The sequence below is a fragment of the Dufourea novaeangliae genome, unplaced genomic scaffold, assembly GCF_001272555.1.
Source record: "Dufourea novaeangliae isolate 0120121106 unplaced genomic scaffold, ASM127255v1 scaffold187, whole genome shotgun sequence".
NCBI classification, from domain to species: domain Eukaryota; kingdom Metazoa; phylum Arthropoda; class Insecta; order Hymenoptera; family Halictidae; genus Dufourea; species Dufourea novaeangliae.
The window spans coordinates 146,609-170,188 of record NW_015374075.1 but is presented as its reverse complement, the minus strand read 5'-3'; the positions used below and the strand labels follow the sequence as shown (position 1 = coordinate 170,188).

The 23,580-nt window shown below is 41.5% G+C and overlaps 2 protein-coding genes across 2 annotated transcripts; both read right to left on the bottom strand.

The window, feature by feature from the left end:
• Positions 1–177: 177 nt before the first annotated feature.
• LOC107190535 (polycomb group RING finger protein 3) lies at positions 178–1,795 on the bottom strand. The gene is made up of 5 exons (XM_015579344.1): positions 1,601–1,795; positions 968–1,261; positions 752–897; positions 532–675; positions 178–464 (listed from the first exon to the last, which is right to left on the bottom strand). Exons 2-5 carry the CDS (start codon positions 1,242–1,244, stop codon positions 339–341), a joined length of 693 nt encoding a protein of 230 aa, XP_015434830.1. The 5' UTR covers positions 1,245–1,261; positions 1,601–1,795; the 3' UTR covers positions 178–338.
• A 2,596-nt stretch (positions 1,796–4,391) lies between these two features.
• On the bottom strand, positions 4,392–22,523 carry LOC107190534 (fibroblast growth factor receptor homolog 1-like). Its single transcript, XM_015579343.1, has 10 exons — positions 22,427–22,523; positions 9,696–10,046; positions 8,677–9,054; positions 7,604–7,791; positions 6,800–6,935; positions 6,203–6,691; positions 5,382–5,880; positions 4,850–4,990; positions 4,658–4,763; positions 4,392–4,541 (listed from the first exon to the last, which is right to left on the bottom strand). Exons 1-10 carry the CDS (start codon positions 22,509–22,511, stop codon positions 4,434–4,436), a joined length of 2,481 nt encoding a protein of 826 aa, XP_015434829.1. The 5' UTR covers positions 22,512–22,523; the 3' UTR covers positions 4,392–4,433.
• Between the last annotated feature and the right edge of the window lie 1,057 nt (positions 22,524–23,580).

Genomic DNA, 23,580 nt, shown 5'->3' with positions numbered 1-23,580 from the left:
CGATTCGAACCACTAGCTACTCGAAGAGAACAAAGAAAGATACAATCAAGTGTGTATACTGATGGGATTCCCTATTTTATACAAATACGTCGTGCTAATGACTATTGGTATTCTGGTTAAAGTGATACGGTAGAAAGATATAAGTCTAAAGCCGTTTTCCTTTCATCTTTCTGTCGCAAGAAACCGTCTCTCCGCGTTCCAAAAATTCAATCCCGATGTCCCAGCTGCGTGGGCACACAGAAATAAGTACTACAACGGGCGATACACGAATAGAACTAGGAAATGTATAAAGTAGGTACAGATTCTTTGTGATTTTATCGAACACAGAAATATTAGTCTTAGATGTCTATTCGTGGTCTATATTGTAGCCTTAACGGTGGGTCCCGGAACCTCCATCTCGTCACGTACACGAATTTTAATGTATGGTCCTTACCTAAGAGTTCGTCATTGCACAAAATATCAATCTGTAAAGAAGCGAATTAACCAGTTAGCTAAGAGTCATATCGAGAATCCCATTAATCGTTCACTTACATCTCGATATTTCTCCATCCCGTTGAGAACTTTCTTCGCGATAAATTTTTTCAAATGTGTAATAGTTGCTTGGGCAGAGCACCTGATAAACCTCCGTTTCAGGGTCTTCAAGTTTGTATTCATGCATTCCAAACACACGTTCACCTAGGAATCAGCATAGAACAAATTCATCCTGTGAGATACTGATAAAGCTAAAGAGGCTTTATCTGACGTATTTTACCTGTTCATCTGCACGATGATAATCTGATTCTGCATGTGCATCTGCTGTTGCCTTTTCTTCCTCCACATCACCAGCATTGGGTAGCACATCTTTCGGACATGGTAAACCTCTTGCTCTATAAAACTCCCTTTCTCTTTTAATTTCATCTGAAAAGAAATGCACTTAGTAAAACACATCTGACTCCCATTATCTTCAATGAATAACAAGATCACTAACTTTCTTGGAGATCAGGAACTAATTTGTAAACAATATCTTGCATAGTTCTGTCGAAGCTTATGTATTGAAGGGGATGTGACTGATGTATCACTATTTGGCATGTCGGACAGGTATGCTTCTCCTCCAAATGTTTCACCAGGCAGCTCTTGCAGAAAGTGTGTAAACATTCCGTGACAGTGGTGGCATCTATCAAATATCCTCTGCATATCTTGCACGTTATGTGGCTATTCAGTGTTTTCAGCTTGATTCTCCTCTCCATGGCACTGGTAATCACCATTTAATAACTGTAGCTACCTATGATCATTCGTACAACACCGGTTATACCACGACAGAATGAAATTATACCAAAACAATAACAATTGCTAAGCCAGACAATATGCAACAATCCCCATTGTTTTCATTCGTTTTAAAATTGAAACAATTTCAGCCGAAAAGTGTTGTGATGAAGTTGTGTTTTGTCAGAGGGTGTAATGACTGTGGAATGAACGAAGTGAATGAAATTCTTTGTATTGGTTTGCATACTAATGCTACGACGCTTAGTCCCTAGAGGATGGAATGAAATGTATAGAACACCGGTCGGCAGGTAGAAGAATGTACAGTGCTCCGGAAATAAGTGGGTTAACGGTTTCTAACCTGAAATGTCTAGGTGTAGCCCACAACGGCAACTGTCACTCGTGTTATTCGTTCGGAAATTTTGTGTGAACGGTCCCCACCATCCTACGCATTTTCTGTCGTTTGATCGAAGCTAGGTGGAAGAATAGAAAATTATACGTTCCATTAAAAACTTGGTAAAAACAACTTAGCGTAAATGTGGCTGATGACAACAAAACGAACTGATTCCAGCGCCATCGGTCTCTGGTTAGTCAACTTTTCTGTGGACACGCGGTTCCGTCTAATGGTGGGGGTGGATTTGGTATCCTCTTTCGATCAATCACACTTTTTAAATACTGCTCGTTTGATCGTTTATATTCATTAAGCAGATTATACGTTCCGTTTTGTACGTCGTGTAATTTAATTCGCTTCGACATATGGCTGCTAGCGTTCATAGTAATAATTGGGGACTGGATATATATTCGTATGCTTGTAAAAAGCAATTTATGTTAATTCCACAACGTTCGATCGATAACCGTAATTCCGTAAAAAGAAGTTTCATTTCACATTCATACTTCTCCCATTGAAATCACGACGGAGCGTACGAATTTAAATCGTAGAGGTCAAATCGAACATTAAATTTCCCACCTGTAAAATCAATCTCGAGATCAGACGGTTTATAATGATTTAAGGGAAAAACAGATCTCGAAACGTCGTGCTTGGTGTATCAAAACACACTGATGAAATACAGTTCGAATTGTTTTATTCGACATGAAACTCACGGTACAATAATAATCGAATATTTTACGCAAGAAACTATACATACATGTGTCTACCTTGGTAAATGCTGGTTTACTGGCTACCATTAGGTGCTGGGTAACAAAAAGAAACGTTCGTTATTTATTATGTTTTTTTTTTTCTTTAAATAAACAAGTCGGTGCTATATACAGAGGCTCGCCGGCCGTCGCGATTCCTTATTCAATCGGCGTGTGCAGTATTTTACATAATCGCCGCGCGCGACACGCGCGTTTTCAATCGCCGGGCACGAAGGAGACAGGCGAAGAAAAAAGGCCTTCTAATCGTCCTATGTAACAATATACAGGAAATAAATTATCTACTACTAAGCACCTATATTCTCGCTCGCGTGCACCATTTATACATTCGTTGCACGTGCAACAACGCGGGGACAACGACGACGACGATGTAACCGATTTCGTTCGCGTGCAAAATGCTCTCGTACAAAATTATACAATAATCATCGGTGTTCATCGTCGAATTATACATTCTTCCGCTGGTGGAACGACGACGAGCCGATTGGACAAGAGAGAACCACCCGATTCGTTAACGGTGTCGGCTCGTCGTGGCGCCAACCAGTGTTTTTTTCGCTTACGATCTAATGCTTTTCTACAAAAAAATAAGAAGACAATTATAACCTAACAAAAGAACAGATAAATGTACGGGGTTCCAAGGCCTGGCGTACATTCGTCGTTTTGCTATTTTACAGAGAAAACTTACAGGGTTTCATTGATTGACTAGTTACAAACACGTTTGCGTCGAGATACGCATCGTTTCGAGGATTCGAAGTCTTCCGCACCTGCTTTTAGTTCTTTCTTCTTCTTTCGTTGTTTCCTTTTCCCCATGGAGAAGCTCTGGTGGAGCCTCTGGCTTACGCGATCCTCCCAAGGCACTTATTAATGGCACGGTATAACATGTGTGTTATCGGGATAACAAATACAGAGACTTCGTAGATTGCCGCAGGGAGGTAGCGTTTTTTTCTGGGTATCGTGGGTCCAGAATTCAGGAGAGGTCCTGGGTCGATCTCTTTGGGTCGCTAATTCCCAGGTGAGGTCGCCCTTAGGCACGAAGTCGCTCGACTAAATTCTTATCACTAATAACAAGAGTAAGAAACCCTAGTTTTTTGTCTGAAAGTCTTTCTAGGGATGCGAGGTTGGGTTAGCCTAGAATTCGTATCAGGCTGATACATATAGGCCCCTTTCGAGTCTCTGATTAGAGGCCACGACAGTTATTGCATTAAACCTCAGCCAATGTGAACCAAATTTCTCTGAAATATGTGGTTTATGTGGCCATTGCAGAGGGTTCCCACGATAGTCACTATATTTGTTCCACCGACAATACAAATCGGACGACGTCTAAAGAAGAAACACTTTTATGCTCGATGGACAAGATTCTAGCTAACTCGTAAAATTAGCTCCTTGATTGGCGCCTACTCACGCGACCAGAGCTAAGTAGCTATTAGTAAGAACTTCCGACGATATTCTTCGAAGTGGCAGGAACGTGGGACCAAGTGCATATTAATCAGGGGACTGCTTCGAAGGATACTGTTAGCATTTTAGCTTCTTTTTTTTATCACCCCTCGTGTCTTGTCCACTCCATCTGTACACAAATACTTCGGATGCTGGTTTCGGGGAGTGTGTGCATCGAAGTCTTCGTGGTGTTCGTTCCTGATAACGAACCGCGAAACCTGAGAAACGTACAAAAAATATCTGGGAACAGGAGCGCGCGTTCCAATACTGAGACCGTTCGACGACGATCCTTGATTCTTCGTGAACGTAAACGCGTCCCAGGGTATAACGATACAGTATAATAAATACATGTAGTCTCGTTAAGAAAATCAGTCTCCACGAAGGCCGGAGTTTTTCAATTGACAGTTATTCATCCCCATTTGTTCCTTAACCCTACAGAATACGCGCTAACAGGTCAATACTGATTCAGATTATTTGGCGTGTTCGCTGGATCGGTCGATTTCAGACCCGGCGTTCCTTCTATTCCCTTCTTCTTCTTCATCTTCGTATTTCGTTCGTTGATCCTCTTGGATGGTTAGTCTCGGATGACGACCAAAACGGTCCGGTTGAATTCACAGCAAATAGGGGAATTTCTCTTCGCCCTCGTCATCCTCGGCTTCGCTGGATTCTTGGCTGGAGGGTGGGGTGTCTAATTGTGGTAGTCCAAGGTCCAAGTATTCCTAAAGTTGACGAAGTTTATATATTAATTAGATGTGTAGAGAATAAAAATAAGAGCTGGACTTAAATCTAGTCCAACGTACACGTGAAGATCTAGTTCGAAATATTCTTCTCTTACCTCGTTTGCAGTAATCGTTAGTATCCTGTCAAGATCTTCGACCAGTTCTCCAAACATTGGCCTTTCGTTCGGCTGATAGCTCCAACAGTCTCTCATCAACATGTATCTGGAAGAAACGAATCGTTTGAATCGGTACTTTTAATATTACAGAATGCAATAACACAGAAAATGTGAAGAGTTTAATATTCTTACATTTCGATCGAACAACACGGTGGTTTCTCCATTCGATGACCAGTTCGCAGTAACTGGAACAATTTCTCTACCGATGGTACCGACGGATAGGGGGTTCCACCTAGCGTCATGATCTCCCACAACAGAATTCCGTACGACCAGCTGCAACATAGCCGCGAAAAACTCTTTAATAATTGTCGAATAATAAAAATATCTGTTTGCTTCAAGGAAATAATTTATTGTAAAGGTCGTAAATTCGCCCAATATACATTGAAATAACAGAAAGAACATATAATAAAATGAAACTTAAAAAGAAGAAAAGAAGAATATAGGAACATATATAGAGTGTCTCATTTAAATCGACTCACTCGAAAATCTCTGAAACTGTTGACAACAAAAAGAAAAACTAAAACTGAAACTAAACCTGAAATTTTCAATGAAAGCTTAAAAGCGTTGACAGAACCAGAAAAAGGAAATCGACGTTAATATTGTTGGCTAGATCACATATTCTGGTCAAGGGGTCAATAAACCTTAGATCATTTCAAATACTCACACGTCGGACTGAGTGGTGTACACCCGATGGAACAGCGCCTCGGGTGCCATCCATTTGACGGGCAGCCGTCCATCCGTGGTCTTCCTATAGTAATCGTGACAATGTATGTCCCTGGCAAGACCGAAGTCAGCGATCTTCAGAACGTACTCGTCGCTGACCAGGACGTTCCTGGCGGCCAGGTCCCTGTGGATGCATCTTCGGCTTGCCAGATACTCCATACCCCTGGCCACTTGATACGCGAACGAGACCAGGTCCTTTTGCGTCAGGGTTTTCTTTTCCTTCTGTTCTTGGCCAATCGTCGGCTCGTATCCCGACGAGGGTCTATGGTCACGTAGGAAATCACGTAGATTCCCATGGGGCGCGAACTCCACCACTACGTACAACGGCCCACCTTGGGTGCAGGCGCCTAATAGATTGATGATGTTCACGTGTTTGCCGATCATCTTCATCATCTCCATTTCAGACACAAGGTCCATCATCTCTGCGTCCGTGTGACCCTCTGCAACAGATTCGGAATCGTCTCATTTCTCTGCGTTTGGAAATGTTTTCGACAAAACGTTTAATCCTTCAACGCCTCGACCCTTGAATTGTTATTTCAACATTATGGAAATTTTGATATTAAACAGATGTTATTGGATTTTTTCCTTTTTTCGGAAATTACGAAAGCTCATTTTGTCAGGTATTTGAACATGTTAGGACAAAAGTAAGGTATTAACCAACGACAGAATTTGACGCAGTTTTCAATTGAGTGTTGCATCGATGCAACACCTGGCGTTGAAGGGTTAAAGATGTTTGAGGTATATTTCAATGAGCACACATACCTTTCAACATTTTTACAGCCACCACGCTAGGTATCCCAGGTTTACCAGTGTTCGTCTGCGCCCTGACAACCTTTCCAAAGGCACCTTCACCAAGAGTGTTGCCCAGACTCAAGTGTTCTCTAGGTAACTCCCAGGCACTGTCAACTGGAAGCTCGTATTCCGATATGCTGCCTCCATTGCTGTCCTCCGCGGCGACCGTCGATTTCTGTTTCTCGATCTTCACCACAGGCATCAATAACGGCTCCTGAACATTCTGAGCGTTCACCAGATTCTGCTTCTCCACGATCACCTTCTTCGTCCATTGAGTGACCACCGCAGCTCTTGCTGTCTCGATCGCCAGCAGCTTCTTCATCTTCTCGCGTTTCAGTCGATGGAAGATATAGATCACCACCACGACGCCAACAGCGAAGAAGATGAACAGTACAGCTGCCAGAATGTTCACGAGAATCTGTGGCTTCGCTGGGATGGGGACTCTATGGTCCTCGAGAGCTACAAGTGTGTATATTAAACGATGATTTGTCGATACAAATTATTTGTTATAATTCCCAGTAATTGGGAGTATGTGTCGATATTAAATCTATCTTTTTTCGTACTCACATTCGACCACTCGAAGGTAGGCGCTGCTGAACGTTTCGCCTAACGTGTTCTGGGCGATACATGTATACCAGCCCTCGTCCTTCTCGGTTACGTTGTACAGTTTTAGCACCTCTGGATTATCTGCGTAGGTTCCGTCCTACAGTAAGAGTAATATGGTACTGATTATTATATGTATAACTCTTTAAGAGTTCATCGAACACATTGGAAAGCTATAGTTAGGAGTTGACTAGAAGAATAGCTAGCACCTTAATACGACATTTAACCGTGGAAGCTTTCTCTACCATTTTGTACATAGTATATTAAGAAACAAATTTTTAATTTCTTAATTTTAATTCTGAATTTGCTTAACCTCTTGAGGGATACTGGCACGTATGGGTTACGTTTAGTTTTTCTTTCATTCAAGCATCATTACAAATTATAATTGTAATTAAATATTCACTAAGAAATTTCCCAGCAAAACAGGATATTCAACTAAGTGATAGTTGTTAATATTGATAAATATAGTTTAATTAAATACACCTGTAAAATAAAATATATTTCTTGTGGTGTTAATAAATTCGTCTCCGAAGAAGTTAATGAAGACTAGCCTTCCATAAACAAATCATTGTACATTTACATCATGGTGAACGTGTTGTATAGATACTATAAAGCTTCCAGGTGATTATTAATTCTCACAATAAAACAGAAAGTCGGTTCATTGAAGGACAGATGGTTTAATCGACGACAGAAGAAGCACAGACAGCGAAAGCACTGAGAATGTGAAAGCAAGAATAATAAATCATGCAAATAGTTCTACGTGCCCACCTTGACCTCCACCCGGAAACTCTGATTGGTTTTGTTGACAGTGTCGAAAGAAGTGTGATAACCGTGATACCATTCGAGGTGACGATGAGCATCGGAGAGTACCTCGCAGGTCATCGTTGCGTTGCCTCCTATCAGAACGGTGGTGTTTTTCGGCGGTCTGGTCAGTATCGGCCGGTGTTTCACGCTCTCTATAGGAAAAATAGACCCAACCACCGTCTTTTTACCAAGCTCAAGAATAAGACAAGAAGAGAAAGTCGAGAAAGAAAGATACGAATGCCCTTTCGAGATCGAATACATGGAAAAAGATCAGACTCGAAACAGTTCGTATTCTCCTAGAAAAATGAATTCGATCTCGAAGGACATTTACAATCAAATAGACCTGCACCTCAAAGAATAAAAGAACAGGTGAAACGATTTTTTACTGAAACACGAAACGCTAGATCGAAAGTAATGGTAGTCACAAAGTCGCCAGGAAGTTCGCCAGACACCACCTGAAAGTTGATTATTGTAAATACACGAAAGGATCGTTCAGATCGACAGCTCCTCCACCATCAAGTTAGTCACTACGAGACTCCACACCAGAGCAACAGAGAAACGTCACCGGAATCCCCGATTTACACGATCTACTCCTGTACCTGCAGCAGATTGCCCTTCGGTGAATTCTCCTCGTCGCCCGGGTATTCGGCCACTTTCAGCCATTGTATAAAAGGCTCGAGATCAGACACGATCGGACACTTGAAGGTCACCGTGCTGTTCACCATCGCCGTCACGTTTTTTGGGAAATCCTCGTTGATGTACGGCTTGTGCGGAAAACGCTCTACAGAGTCGTTTCGTGTTAGACCGCTTCGCCCAAATCGGGTACGGCTAGGTTGTCGCGTGTAAAATATCTACCATAAAATCTATACACTTTGAACATTTTTCGATGATCTTAAATATAGATCGTAAGTTGTACAAAGCTCATTTAAATCGAAACTAGATCGATATTCCACACGCAACAACCTAGATGACATTGTCATACTTGGACACTACATCCTCTAGAATCATCATCGATGATATATCAAAAAAGTACTCACCGATAATTTCCACCTTGGAGGTTCGATTGATGCAGCCAAGGTAATTGCACACCACGCAGGTGTAATTCCCACTGTCTTCGGGTACCAGGTCCTCCAGCCTGAAGGTCCACTTGCTGATCACAATGGTACCCAAAGTTCGCTTCGGTTCCTCGTTGTTCTTCAACCAGGTGATGTTCGGCCTAGGATTACCGAAGCTAGGACACCTCAGCCGAAGCATGTTACCAGCTGGTTTTACGACCACATTGGGCATCTCCACGCTTTTATTGAACGACGGTGCCCGTTCTGGAGCGGTGTTGTTGTGCTCACCAGCCGTCTCGTTCTCTAGATCGCTGTCCCCATTATCGCTGTCCAGGTGTAGCGACCTGGTCTCTGGCAAATCTGAATCGAATACGAGAATAATAGAAATTAGATAAAGAATTTTTAATAGTAATAGAAACTAGACGAAGAATTTGAGGAATATAACTGGGTAATTGCCTAGGAGATCTAATCTTCGAGTCGGTCATGAACTGAATCTTGGACAAAAGTTGGACTATTTACTTATACAAGGTGTTCCACCTAAAGTGAGTACCTTAGAAAATGTATTTTCATAAAGTACTCAAAGTGATGTCCACCAACTTTGATATATTTTTGCGCTAATCCCTCTATCGTAGTTATGTTATTATTTAAATCTACTCTCATACATTTGTGGATTTTTCGTATACAAAATCACAAGAAGGTCACACTATTATAGGTCATTATATTGGTCTTGATCTCAACTATTTACGTCACGTTGACAAAAATATGCAGTCCCATTTAAAAAAAAAACGACCTTCATATTAAAAAAAAAATGTTTGCTTCTAACCGAATAATACTTTCTCCTCGCGTCTTTTTGTTTCTTCAAAAACAAGTGACACGTCGAGGGTGTTCACATTAGGTGGGACACCCTGTACAGTGAACGTTTGGTGCGATATGGAAATTTGAACACGACCGACCATGCTGGAATGATAAGAATAAATTATGATTATCCGAGGGATGCTAACTTCTCGCTTCGATTTCCAATTCGTTCGTTTCCTCTTCGGCTCGATGGGCCCCCATGGCGTTGCCCAGCCGGTCGACGTCGTGCTGGTAGCCGTCGTTCTGCAACGGCTCGATCCGTATCGTCACGTTCCGCCATTCGAGCGTCGCGTTCGATTCGACCAGGCAGGCGTACGAGCCCGTGTCTTCGGGTCCGATGTACTTGAATCTCAAGGACTGCTTCATCAGCCGTATTCTCGGCGACGTCGCCCGTAATATTTCGTTATCCTTGTACCAGGTCGTTTTCCCGTTGGTGGAGCACCGTAGTGTTAGCTTTTCGTCGACCGGCACCATCACCGCGTCCGGATGATTCAGATCTGTAACAGAATCAATAAATTCGTATTAAAACTCCTCGAATTACGAAGGCTGACTTTTTAATAAGATTCAATACAGTGATAGAGCATAAATTCTGAAGGCAATGATATTTGTTTCAATCAAATATGGCCATTAGTTCATGAAATATTTAATGGTCAGTGCTGAGGAACCTTCGAACACTCATGGAAGATTTACTGTATTGTATAAATATGGGTCACCGTTGATCCCATCATCTCGTTAAAGACGAATGTTAGAATCGTAGGGCTTATTATTTGGTACCAAAAAAGAAAGATTGACCTTGAGTTTCACGAAGCTTTTCTACACCCTGTACAGAGTTTCTTCGGCCGACTGTATCTGACATTACGAAGATAAATTGAAGTGGCCGCCGCTTGGCAAGCGTTCGGCCTCGTCTAATTCGATTCTTCTGCGAACCGTTGTTGCGATACATAACACGTTAAAAACCGCGCGAGGAAAACGCGTTCTGGCCGCGATTTCATATATTCCACGTGTCGAATCGGCGGAAGGGATGGCCACCACGAATCGCTAATGGAAAAATTCATTGCGTCCAGTTTATCGCGTGACGGATCATTCGTCGTCTTGAGCAACTTGACCTCGAGACATCAAGGTGAAAGAGACGATTTCGTGTAAACGAAAGACTGGACACGGCAGAAAGGAAACGTGTCCCCGTTTAACGAAAATCGTCGAGCTTGCCCATGGGAACTAATTTTCCACGCTGGTCCATTCATGAATTCGGCACCGAGGTGTCCGTCTCGTTTTGGACACTGGCCAAAGACGAATCGCGACACAACCGACCCCATCGTCCCGACGTTCCATCTGGAATCGTGTATCGTCCCCCTGCCGTCCGTGTCCCCTTCTCGTCTACCGACGTCGAATTCGCGTCTTCCTCGTCGGTAGAACGCGTCAGACTAAATTTAGAAGTCTCTGCCCCGAGGGTGTCTTCTCTCTCTCCGTCTGGTTATGGTTTGCGCAGTGATTGCGGTTCCTACCAGTTTCGGGCCACGTTTTATTCAATGGCATAAACGTTCGCGATGAATAATAAAGTGAGAAATAAATTTCACAGGAAACGATCCTTCATAAAAATAAATCGAATGTATTCTATATACCGTCAGTTTGGGTAACTTTTACTCACAGAGGACCTTAGCTATGTGTCCCTTTCCGATTTTTTTCGTTTTCACATATGTTGTAGTACTTCAAAAAACTATATATAGATTTTTTTTGTGGTGAAGAAAAATTCAACATGGCAGTAGTTTACCCTTGAAAAGCAAACCCTTTCGAAAGATTAGAATTCCATGTTAAGGTTTTTATGATAAAAAATATTTTATTATACTAAAATTCAAAAGAATTCAATTTCTATAATAAATTTCGATTATACTTGTTACACGTTATTTACAAGGGAAACGTGTTTTTTTATACCTGCGTCAAAGTCAGCGGAGACTAGATCGAAGAGTGATTTTTCATTTAAAGTTCGGCTTGTACCCGTTCAAGCTATTATTTTCATAGTTATGCTAACGCCGTGAATCCGTCGTTTCGCGTAATTAACACGGAGACGTATATATATCATCCAATCGGACGCAACGACTGAATTCCACCTCGCCCACGATTTCCTGGACAGGCTCGGTGTTCCATCCGATTCCTCCACGACAACGACGACTGCTTTAATTTCCGCCTCGTGGTCTCTCCCCAGATCTTCATTCCCTTTCTTAAAACCCGAGTCGCGGCGCTTTAAACATCCTTCTCGCCTGCCGTCCGTACAAATGACTGATTGTCCCGGAGTGCTTCTCTCTCTCGACGGAAGTCGATCGAGTTTATTGTCTTTCGTCCCGGGAAGTTCCGTTCCCCCCCCCCCGATTCTTCTTCTTTTTTCGGACACGAGTCCGTCACGTGTGTGTCGTCTCTCAAAGCTTGGCAACGTTCATGGGCAACGTTCCGAAATACATACGCACTCGTAACAAGCGAAAGCAACGATTTAATCGCAAACACCAAACTTTTGTTGGTAAATAACGATTAGGAGCTATCAATCGTTTTACCAAATAATAGATCCGATGGGAAGACAATTGTTTTAGCCAATTATCTGATCTAAACGAATTGTAAATGGTAATCAAGGGTTAAAAAGGGGTCCCTGGGCTAAACGGTCACAGTGGTAGGAAATAGTTTCGTTTCAAAAAGTACAAGCAGTTGGAATAGGCTCTGCAGACTGCACGTTTGCTTCGGAGGAACGTCAGCCATTAGCTAATGGCGGCTACGCGAGTCCCTCGTTTGACAACACGACTACCCTGGTCGTTTATTTATTCGTGTCCTCGCCTTCGGGAACTCTTTTTACCCCCATCGTTCTGCGGTAGGTCGTGACTTTTCTCCTATTTTCTCTTTGTCAACAGGATCAAAGAGAGTTTCGCTACCTGTTTCATGCAAGATCCTCTTGCGAAGAACCGTGTCAGATCTCACACGGGTCGTACAGGTTCTAATTTCTTGCACACCTCTCGAAACAATTCGAATCGTTTCAGGTTTCTTTAATTCGAATTGAAATCGTTATTTCCTACATTCCATTACGAATATATCTGTATTTCTCGAATTCCAAAGATACGTGGAAATATCGAACCATTAATCCACGGTGAAAAAAGAAAGTTCTTCCTCGACGAAGTCGAGAATCTCAGCGACGTTATTAATGATTCACCTGGAAACCAGAAGATTAGAAAAACGACGAAGTCAGCAGCCAGTCCAATTAATTCTCGGCGTTTAGATAGCCGTTGTCCAGAAGTGATTTATCTACCCGCTAGTTTTCACCTTATTCAGAAGTACTCGCCTCGATACTTTGGATCGATCGTGTTCGCCACGATTATCTAAACCCATGGGTGAGAAAGCAACCGATAACATTGTGTTCCAGGGCAACGATATTATACGGCACGGGCCACGGGACATTAATTACGTTCGATAAATCACTCTCGATCGTCTGAAAAAGCCTCCGTGTTCCTACGACGCGCGGGTTTTATCGGGAATAGCACGCGTCGCTCGTAAATTAATTTCAAAGTTTTCGCGCGAACGCGCAGAGAACGCGCGTGCACGCTTCCGCGAGACGGTCGTGACCGGTTCTCAAAATATTTTCCGCGGGCGAAAGCCGGTCCAATTTAGAACGGAATAACGTGCTGGTCGAAAATCCATCGGGAAACGTACGAGCGTCGAACCGAAGTTTCGCCGAAATGGAAAATAGCGGCGGGGCTTTGGTCGTGGAGAAATTGTTTTTGGAAAATATTAGATCTTTGTGTTATTTTTGTTGGAGCTTCGTTTCTGGTAAATGAAAAATAGACAATAAGAAAACAGAAAATAGTTGAAATTGAATTTTAAATGATAATAATATTACTAAATATTCGACACATGAGAATTAAATTTTTTAATATTTGCACCTTTTTATAACGTATAGATTTCAGTTTGAAAAATTGGAAATACGTAATTAGTTGAATTATAAAGGAAACATACAATTGTTTGCATATGAAACAAAGAATTGAAAAAAATCAATAATTTAATTTTTGCTTATTTTAATGACTTAATTTATTCATTTTTGTATTGCAATGTTCACTCACTGATACGTGTTCATTTACTGGTACATCCACCCTACAGTGAATGAAAAAATGACCGGTTTTAAGTAAATCATTGTTATTTTTGTTATTGAATGAATGTTCTGATTATGATTCCAACCGAATTCTTTCGTACATCGAAATGAAAATTACCGTAATTGAGTCGAAAGCGAATGCTACGCAGACCTCTATCCCCGAAGTGTAAAAGAAACAATCAAAATCGATACAGTTTATACACGCGATCCCTACAATTTCCAGGCATTTCCCGGCTATGTTTAGAAACGGCATAGCTTTTCGTTACACATACGGAGTCTGACCAGTGCACCATAGGAACGTGTATTTTAATGAAGTTCAAACAAACCGGTGAACTAATCGAGAGCTCGAAGTCATCACGCTATGTGGGATATTAACATATTTCTGTTTGAACGTGTTTGTTAACGTTTTAGTCGTGTTCGAGTAACACTACTTGCTGCCGAAAAACCATGTGACTATTGTATATTTTCTTGACTGGATGTTCATTAACACTGGAACTACCATGCATCGAATATACACTGAACTAAAGTTTATGACATATTGATATATATATAACATGTAATAAAATATAGCATAATGTAAAAACACGCCCTTATAATTTCAGTAACTCTAGAGTAAGAAATTTGAAAATTGCATCGAAAAGCCAAGACAATGATGGAGTGTCTTAATAAAATTTCAAATCAAACTTCCAGGTGTGGCCTGTGCAACAGACTTTCTTGGATTACGAGGACATCGTGCAATCTGGAACACCCAAACTCGAGGGGGCCGCGTGCAGTAACCGGTGAGTTAGCGCCATTAAATCTCTCATTAATCACAAGGGGGGTCTGTTTTCGCGGGACGACATTTCCGCGAAGTAATGAGAACTGATGGCCGGGGGACCATCGTCCAGCTTTCCGTAGTCGAACGACGAATCCATTTTCGTCGACACACCGTGACGAACAGTCGGTTTAATCTGGTCGCGAGCAAGTCCAGCCAAGCTGCCGTTAATCTCTTCGAATACACTGGTCGCGAAAAGTATTTACGTGCGCACCTGTAGCACACTCTTCAAAAATAATTTATCGATTCCTAAATCGGACTTTTTCGAATTTCTACAACTTCGTTCGACCTTCAGTTTCGCTGACGTGCTTTTTACTACTGTACAGGGAGTTCAAAAAGAAAGGATCTAAGAAATTTAGGTGCTTATAATATCCACTGTGTAGAGTAAAAAAATGTGTAATTAACATAGGTCCTATAATCAATCGTTTTGTTGATTATTATTACAAAATGAACATCTGAACATCCTATACTTCTTGTTGTCCTCGATAAATATTGTTTAAGGGACCAATATTCATTGTAGATCGCGAATTCGATTGATAATTAGAAGTCACCAGTCAATGACAGGGGAGACGATTGGATTCAATTGTCATTACGATTCGATATTGGCAATGCTTGAATGAGTGGTACTTCTGAAATTGAGGGGACACATGTCTGTCGATTCGCTTATTATTTTTGAGATATTAAGTTATATCGATTGCTTTGTGGGGCTACAATTAGGAAATTTCGATGGTTTACAATTTTTTCACGAAATTTCAACTTCTCGAACAAGCGCTCGGAATACATTCGTCGGAAAATCAATTTAGACCGCAGTGAGACGGGTTTAGATGATAGCTACGTGGAAATAGCGTTCAGGGACATCGGCTGGAACCGCGCAGAGTATCCAACAGCGTAAACAGCCCTCCAAAAATATTCGGAACTTCTGCGAGCAACTCTTTCATCTCGGGCAAACATCAACAGGCCTCGAGGAACGAATTGCTTCCTCGACTCGCATCGCAAAATCATCCGTTACTTTTCCCCCTTTCGCTCGGAAAATTATTCTTTAACTTACACCCAACAGTTATATACACTAAAAAATTGCTCCAACACCTGAGAGTCATTTCTTTTCGAAGCTCAAACGAATTCTCTGATTTTAACCCTCGAACGGTATGGTGGGTTTTAAGGTCGTATGTACTTGGTACTCTTTTTTGCTACTTTCAGACGGGTAAAAAAAATTATTATCTCGAACTAGTATTTGTTAATTTATATATTAAGGAATAATAATTGAGTTGTATAACATATAATGATGTAAGTATTAAGCGTTTAAAAATATTGTAAAATGAGAATAATAATGGAGTGTGGACAGCACAAAAGGAATTGCAACTTAGGTCGGATACGACCCGGATTTTACTATTAGAGGGTTAAATATTATCGATTAATTTCTGTTCTCGTTGAATAAATTTTCACCGTCATCTGATGTACACTGAATCGTTGAGATTAATTTCCTCGGGCACGTCCTATTTCTCAGCTGGACTTCAGAGAGACAAAGGGCAACAGAATTCGACGGACCCGCGAGAGGTCTCGTATTACCCCGATATCCCACGCAGTTAGATCGTATCGTAGATTCTTAATCCGACGATCTGATCCCGAGAGGAGGCTGTGCTTTTCGCGGCCGATGTACACCGACTGGTATTAATCCTACAAAGCGGAAACTCGATACTCCGAACCCTTTCACTGTTTCTCTTTTTTTCCCCTGGCGGAACAAGGGGGCCGTCAGTCGTCGCTTATCGGTCTGACGAAATAATTTCCCCCGCGGTTTCGTCACCGGTACGGATGATATATCGGCCTCGAACTCGAGAGGATCAGGAACTGTATCCTATGTATTACAATACTCGATGAATTATCCGGCTCGTAATGATTTTGTAAAGCGACGTTTAACTTCTTGTTACCACTTCGATTTTAAATTCATAAGAATTTGTACCACAGTGCCGGACAAATGTTTTCGGACAAACACCTTTCGCTGTAGTATTTGAATTAGCAATATCATTGATATTACATTAACGCCTGACTTGCCTAATTGCTGTTTTCTTAGGTCGACCACGTTTCGACGTATTTTCTAAGTGACTTCGTTGAACAAATTGTTTTCTTAATGAATGTACCGTCTATTTCGGGATGTCCACACATCGAGAAACTATGGATCTATGACTTTTTATACATATTTTTTGATACATCATTTCTAGTTCATAAGGATTATATAGTACTTGATGCAATCATTTGGAGCAGTTCGTATTAATCTCGTACGATCGATATGAAAACATTTTCTTTTCCACCTGGATCATGCAGCTTATCGTTCTAATAAAACGATCGTCTCTGTCGATGAAACAGACGATGCGTTACGTTCACACTTCAGACTGATCAACTGGGATCAAGAGTGCATTCGTTCTTTGTTAAATAATCCTAGAATTTGGTCGTCGCTGCGTGAATCATCGAAAGCGGTTAAGAAACAACAGACGATTGATAACAACACGATAACACTGTATATCGTACGTGCTTCTATTAGAAGTCTTTTCTGTTTCCTTCACAAAGGTCAACCAATAATTTAAACTAATTTAAACATTCATCGATTCTATAAAATTAAAAAACAACGAAACAATAATTTCGTAAAAAAGATAAAAGCATAAAAAGATTTATACAAACGGTAAGAATGATCGAAGCATCGTTTACAAACCTCAAATCATCGAAATCGATCAAGAAAGGATCGCCCGACGACAAACACGCCATCTTCTTGTGGCCGCGTGGTTGCGTGAGACCACAAGTGATCCAGACCCTACAGGCAACCAAGAGGGACTCGTATAAAGACTGGACTAGGATTTAAAAGTCGGAGATATAGAGACCTCGTGAGTTGTCCCGGCCCGAAGAGAACGTCTCGGACGTTCTAATTAAGATTCCACCACGGCCCCGGGGACGTTACGTTGTTTGATATAAAAACATCGCGTCGGATAGAAAAAACGCCCGCGGGATAAAGGTCCCGTGGGCTGACAGATAGAAACGTTCCAGTGGTTTGACGCGCCGATGCAGGGACCACGAGAAGAGTGCTCTCTCCCCTTTAGTCAGGTACAAAACAACCAACGCGAGGCCCCCGTTCCGGCTGCATAATTATACCTTAAAAAGGATGATCCCTTTGGGGAGATTAAGGGACAGCGCTTAAGACCGGCTGCTATCTTAATGAGCGTATGGAGGCTCCGGAGTCGCTTGGCTTGACTACCGATGCCAGACAATCGTAATTAGGCGTCACTTGCTTGCTCTCGCTGGGGTCAAGTGTGCGTGTTCTGGACACTTTTGCGTGTTCCTGGAAGCTTCGACGCCGTGGGATACGTACAAGACTCTTGTACGTGAGATAACTCTGAGATCCATTTTACGTGCAGCTACAAGGTGTTCTCGTGGACAAACCTTGTTAGCTTGTTCGACGAATAAAAATGAGAATTTTTAGGTAGAAGGATTTTTCACTGGAATATAGAATAAATAAATAAATGCACCATACATGGGTACTTATTTTCAATCGTTCAGAAATGAAAAGAAATATTAGAATTCACAGAATTGATTATTGTGACTATTTATCAAATTAAAATCCCATGCGGTAAGGGGCTAATCTTCGTCCGTGCCTCATTTTCTCAACCTAATTTGTCCCTCGAACTCTCTTGACAGTTAAACTTACACATTCTTTAAAGTAAAAATGACGGAACATTAGCTAAATTTATCTATGCACGACGGAATAACATCGTTTCTCAGGAGAAAAATGTGTAAAATTGACACAAGGAACGGATGAAGGTTAAAAAAACAAAATAGTACCGAAGATACAATCTTTTGAGGAAGGAGAGAAAGGGTAAAGAGGAAGATCCGACGTGGAGCGACGGGTCGAAATTTACTTTCCGGCAAACACGTTTTATTGATAACAGCTCGAAATACTAGCGTTGAGACAATATGTATATATATATATATATATATATATATACACACATAATATATATACATATATGTGTGTATTATTATGATTGAGCTCAATTGTCCAATTGCCCGGTCATTGAATGCCATATGTACAGGGCTGGCTCGCCCGTTATTAGCAAACCGTCGATGATATTCTCAACCAGATCGACCGCGTTTCCACGGGATCGGGGGTCGTGTGCTCGTGATCACACGACTGAAATGAGAGCCCCTGCCAATCTTTTGTCTATTAAATGTATTCAACAGGGTAATAGCGGCTGATATTACCAATTGGACAATGAAAGAGATGGCAGGCGGAGTGCGATTTGCCATCCCCTCCCCCCCTCGATCCCCTAGGGGGGGAGAGGATCACCGACGCACCAAGATTTCGACAGGAGGCGATGATCTTGCCGATCGTGAATCGCCATTGTCTCTATCCCCTTCAATTCAAACATTGAATCAAACTTCAACTTGAAACCTTAGGCAAATCTTCACTGGTGACTGAATCCCGAAAATTCAGTTTAGTCCAGTCGAATTAGGCACGAAGTGTACCTACATCTATTTTCTTTCAATTGGAAATTTACGAACAAACAATCGGCAAGTAGTCGAAATTTCGAGATTTAGGTTACATGGTACTGAATAGAAAATTCAGTGGAAACCTCTGTATCTGAACTAACAAGAAAATGTATCTAAGTGTTCGGATAAAGGAATCTTTTGGATAATTGAATAATATCGTTTCTGACACTAACCTTCATTTATTTGAATAGAGAAGAAAAATACTGAAGGCTTGTTCGAGTAATTTAGTTGTTGAATAGTTTCGTAGAAAATCAGTCTGATCGGAATTATCGCCATCACTAACGCAAGCACTAATTTTTATTGTATATTTGTGAGACAAGGTCGTTAGGAGGATAGTAGAATATTCGAACACTGGGTGTCCGTATACGGAAGGATCTACTGTTTCTTTTATGAGAAATATATTAAAGACATTGAAACGGAGAAATTTCGTAAAGACCAGAGTCGATTTGGTCGCTTTCAGAGGGGGGCTCGTATATTTTTCTCAGACCCAATAATGCCTTCCTTAAATATTCTGCAGGTCCTATAGAAAATACGGACAATAGGCGAAAGGAGCACGTGTACACGGTGATTTATTGCCTTTTTAGGGATAATAAAATGGCGGCTGGTACCGGGCAGCAGCAGGTAGCCGTGGCACAATGGCCGGTTTTGTACACTTTACCTACATTAACGGACGCGCACGTGTGCAATTGCCGGAAATTCCGAACGGGACACGTCGGCTTCCAGCTAAATACCCGTTTAGAGAAAGCATTTTAATATTACCCCGGGGTTCTCCCCGAATCTGTGCACCAGATGTTCGCACCGCGTTTTCGAACGACCGCCTAGTGAAATTCGACTTCGACCGTTTCCTTCCTGGAAGAACCCACGTTTCCCATTGTGCACGACGCGGGAACCTTAATGGGAAAACGGCGATCGGCAGCGTTCACGTTGCAGCACAATAAAATTTCCGTGGGTTAAATTCCTCGTCTTTTTTTTTTTGTAATTAGCTTCGTACAATTTATTATCGATTCAATGTCACAGAGATCAATTTGATCAATTCATATATCTCTGTAAGCTCTTTTTTTTTATAAAAGTCACGATTCGTACAGAAGTATCTTACGTTACCATGTAAATTTCGATAAGTTAAATTCGAATTTAATGACCAGTCGTTTATACTGCCAGTGATTCCCGTGATTTCTCATCGATCACGGTACAATCCCGGTAGCTTCGACGAAAATACAGATAATAACCGTCGAGTAGAATTTCGAATTTCAAAACGAGATTTAGCGTTTGATCGAGGACCGCTTGATCTATTAATATTATCACGAACTCCGGATAGCGGTGTACTGAAATTTCGACGAAAATCGATTTCGATGCCTTTTCATGAAGAATCTATACGATGAATGATTATTGGTATGGATTTCAACGAAATAAAATACCGTTTCCTTTACAGTGAACATTCTTACACTTATTCAAGGAACAATAATCGACAAAAGTTTCTGCAACGTTTCAGTCGTCAGTTGAAATTCTTTATGCAGGTATTTTCTTTTGTGTCGGAAAATCAACCCTCTGTTTTCACAAATGGAATTCTCATCAGGCCGAGTCTGAAAGGACTTTTATTTTCGTCTGGCTGCTGTCCTCTGTACACGATTTTAAAAATAAATTCGCCGGCGAATCGTGTGTCTACCGATCAGAGGCGTGACGGACATTCTAAAGCTTATAAAAATCTTAGGATATTTTTTACATTTTATTTTTGTGACAATCAACGAAAATCCCATTGAACAATCCTTATCGGTGATAATATTTTTGCGAATAAGCTGAGGTTATTTGGTCCTGTTCGATCATTCGTAGTGGCGATTCAACAAGGGGACCAAAATGGCGAACGTTAGGGACAATTGCGCGAACAACGCCGGCAAACTAAATTGCAACGGTATCTACTTGACCTGGTAATTACGTGACTGGAAAATGGCCAACATTGATGGATAGGGGGACAAAGGGGATTCGATCGGTGGCGCTTCGAGGCGTGGATTTCTCGAAATTCTGCCACGTAGCCAAAGACGCTCCCGCGAAACGAGTTCCCGTTGTCTTTCACCGCGTTCCAGCGATCGGAAAGTTTGTCGACGGAGAAACGAGCAGCCGGAAAAATTTCGTTGAAAGATATACACCGAGTAATACTCGCGTCCCCTCGCTCTTTTACACATTTTTTTCTGGTGTTCTCGAACGAACATGTCCCGGATAATAACTTTTTTTACCTACCTTAAAATAGTAAAAAAGAGTTTATGTTGAATCCGACCACACCTTACCAAGTACGATCTTAAAACCCCTTTTACCATTCGACGGTTAAAAGTGTCACAGAGTAATCGTTGTCGCATTATTTATCTCGGAGGGCAAGTATTTTATGATTAATGGTTAAATCTACCCGATGATGCCCTTGTGATTCAGGCGTAATAGTAGCTCCGAAAAGCAATTTAGCAATATCTTTTTACATTTACAGCTTTGATCAATTAATCCTTAGATTAAACTTTGAAGTATGAAATACCTAGGCATGTATTTTCTTTCTTCGTTTGCATGTAGTAATAAATTTTTAATTCTTTGTAGGTTCCTTTGAACGATACTTCATGGAATGGGTATTTTTAGACATTATAGGCCGGACGACAGTACCCATTCGATAGCCTTCCTTACGACCGAAGCCACTCAGCATTTTTTTTTGTTTTATTATTCGCGTATCTTCGTGAGCCCTTCCTGCCACCCTCGCGGATATTTTTTTTGCCGCGTTCCATCCATTCCGCGCTCGTAACTTTCTCTTTCGCGCGATCCTCCCTCTCTCGAATCGCCTACGAAAATACCACGGCTCACCCTTGCGAGCCTATGCTCCGCTTGGAGCACGTGTTTTCGTCGCTACACCTCCTTCCTCTCGCTTCCTCGAGCCTCTTTCGCGATTCCCTCTGCCCGTAAAAATCCCGACTGGGCTCAGAAAAATTTAGCACCGACGAACAGTGCGAGGAAAAGCGAAAGCAGATTCGTTTCGGTTGGTGAACTTGATCCTGGTTCAAAAAGCAGTCAAGGACTCGCCTGTTTCTCCCCTGGCCCAAAGATCGCGATGACGATCACTAATTCGAGGATTTTAAAGATCGAAGGGTTTGATAATTTAAGGGATCAATGCAATAATGGATTAATCAGCAACAAAAACAAGATTAAGAAAATAAGCTTCGAAGTTTAAAAGAAAACTATAAAACACAGTGTTAACGTTTGTCTAGGATGGACCACTTGTCGAAATACAGTGGATTCATTCGTTCACAGATTTCTGAACGTTAATCCCTTCCATGGTTTGAGGTTTGCTCGTGCTAAATTGTGCAAAATACAATCGTTGTACGAGCCATAGATCGTTTTTTTTTTCGTTTGGCAAATGGTAAGATCAATGACTTTGTACTCACCCAGTCGAACCAGTTGTCCCTGGGAACTTTGATCGATCTGGACGTTCAGGAGTATCCCAATGATGAGACATTTTGCGATCGCCATCACGACTTCTTGGACGACAGGTATAACACCGGGGTGGCTAGTGGCGCGGCATTAGTAACTTTCTGAAACAATAAATGCAAAAACTCGTTTGTACTTATATTTTTTTAGACTATTTCCATCATTCTTTTGATTATAATTTCTTTTATAATTTTCATTTGAACAACGAAAACCTAGTGTACCCTGGACTAAGTGGAGGTTGGAAACAGGGGGTTACAGCGTGCACGTGATCTATGGGGTTCGAGTGATATCTCTCGGTCGAGGATGCACCGGACGTGTTCTGGTGCACGAAATCAGGTCTGGTGTTCGAGACTGAAAGGGAGAGAGAGTCAGCCAGCCATGTGTTCTCTAGGGCCGGTCCGGGAAACGTGGTCTATTATTCTTTACGGGGACACAACCGAGCACCCCCGATAGTACTCCATAAAATATTCCTCTCGGTCCCCGTGGGCCGTCTCGTTCCTGTTCCGATTTATGACAATTCGCCGTGATGCCGGGAGACGGTGTATACACCCGCGATTCTGATGTTACTTTATGGGACCCCTTATAAACCGGTCCCCGTGGTTAGTTTTAAACGCCTCTATTTATAAAGATCCAGGCTGGCTGTGGTCTCATCGATCCTCCATATAAATACGCGGGTGTTTCGTTGTCGCGAAGGTACACTTGGTTTGAAACAATAAAATAAGTTTGTATAGAATATATATCATATTTTCTGTAACAATAATAATAATACTATCTATAATAGATTAGATAAATCAGATGCATAATGATTAGGCGAGAAATGCTGTTTTTAAACCTGAGAAATCGAGAAAAAGGGAATGTGTATGAAGAATTATCACTAGACTGCAGATCTTTATGTAAATTCTGATATTTATAGGGTTAATTCACTGAACTAAAATTATGTCAGAGATTTGTTTCTTTTATCAAAGGTTTTGTCAGGTCCAAAGTAAATTAAAATTTATACCACCCTGTATGAGAATTCTCACTGTAGTGTGTTCTGCAGATTCACATTTGTGATAAATGCATTAAATCCGCAGTCTAGTGATCACACGCTGTGTATATACACGATTTTATT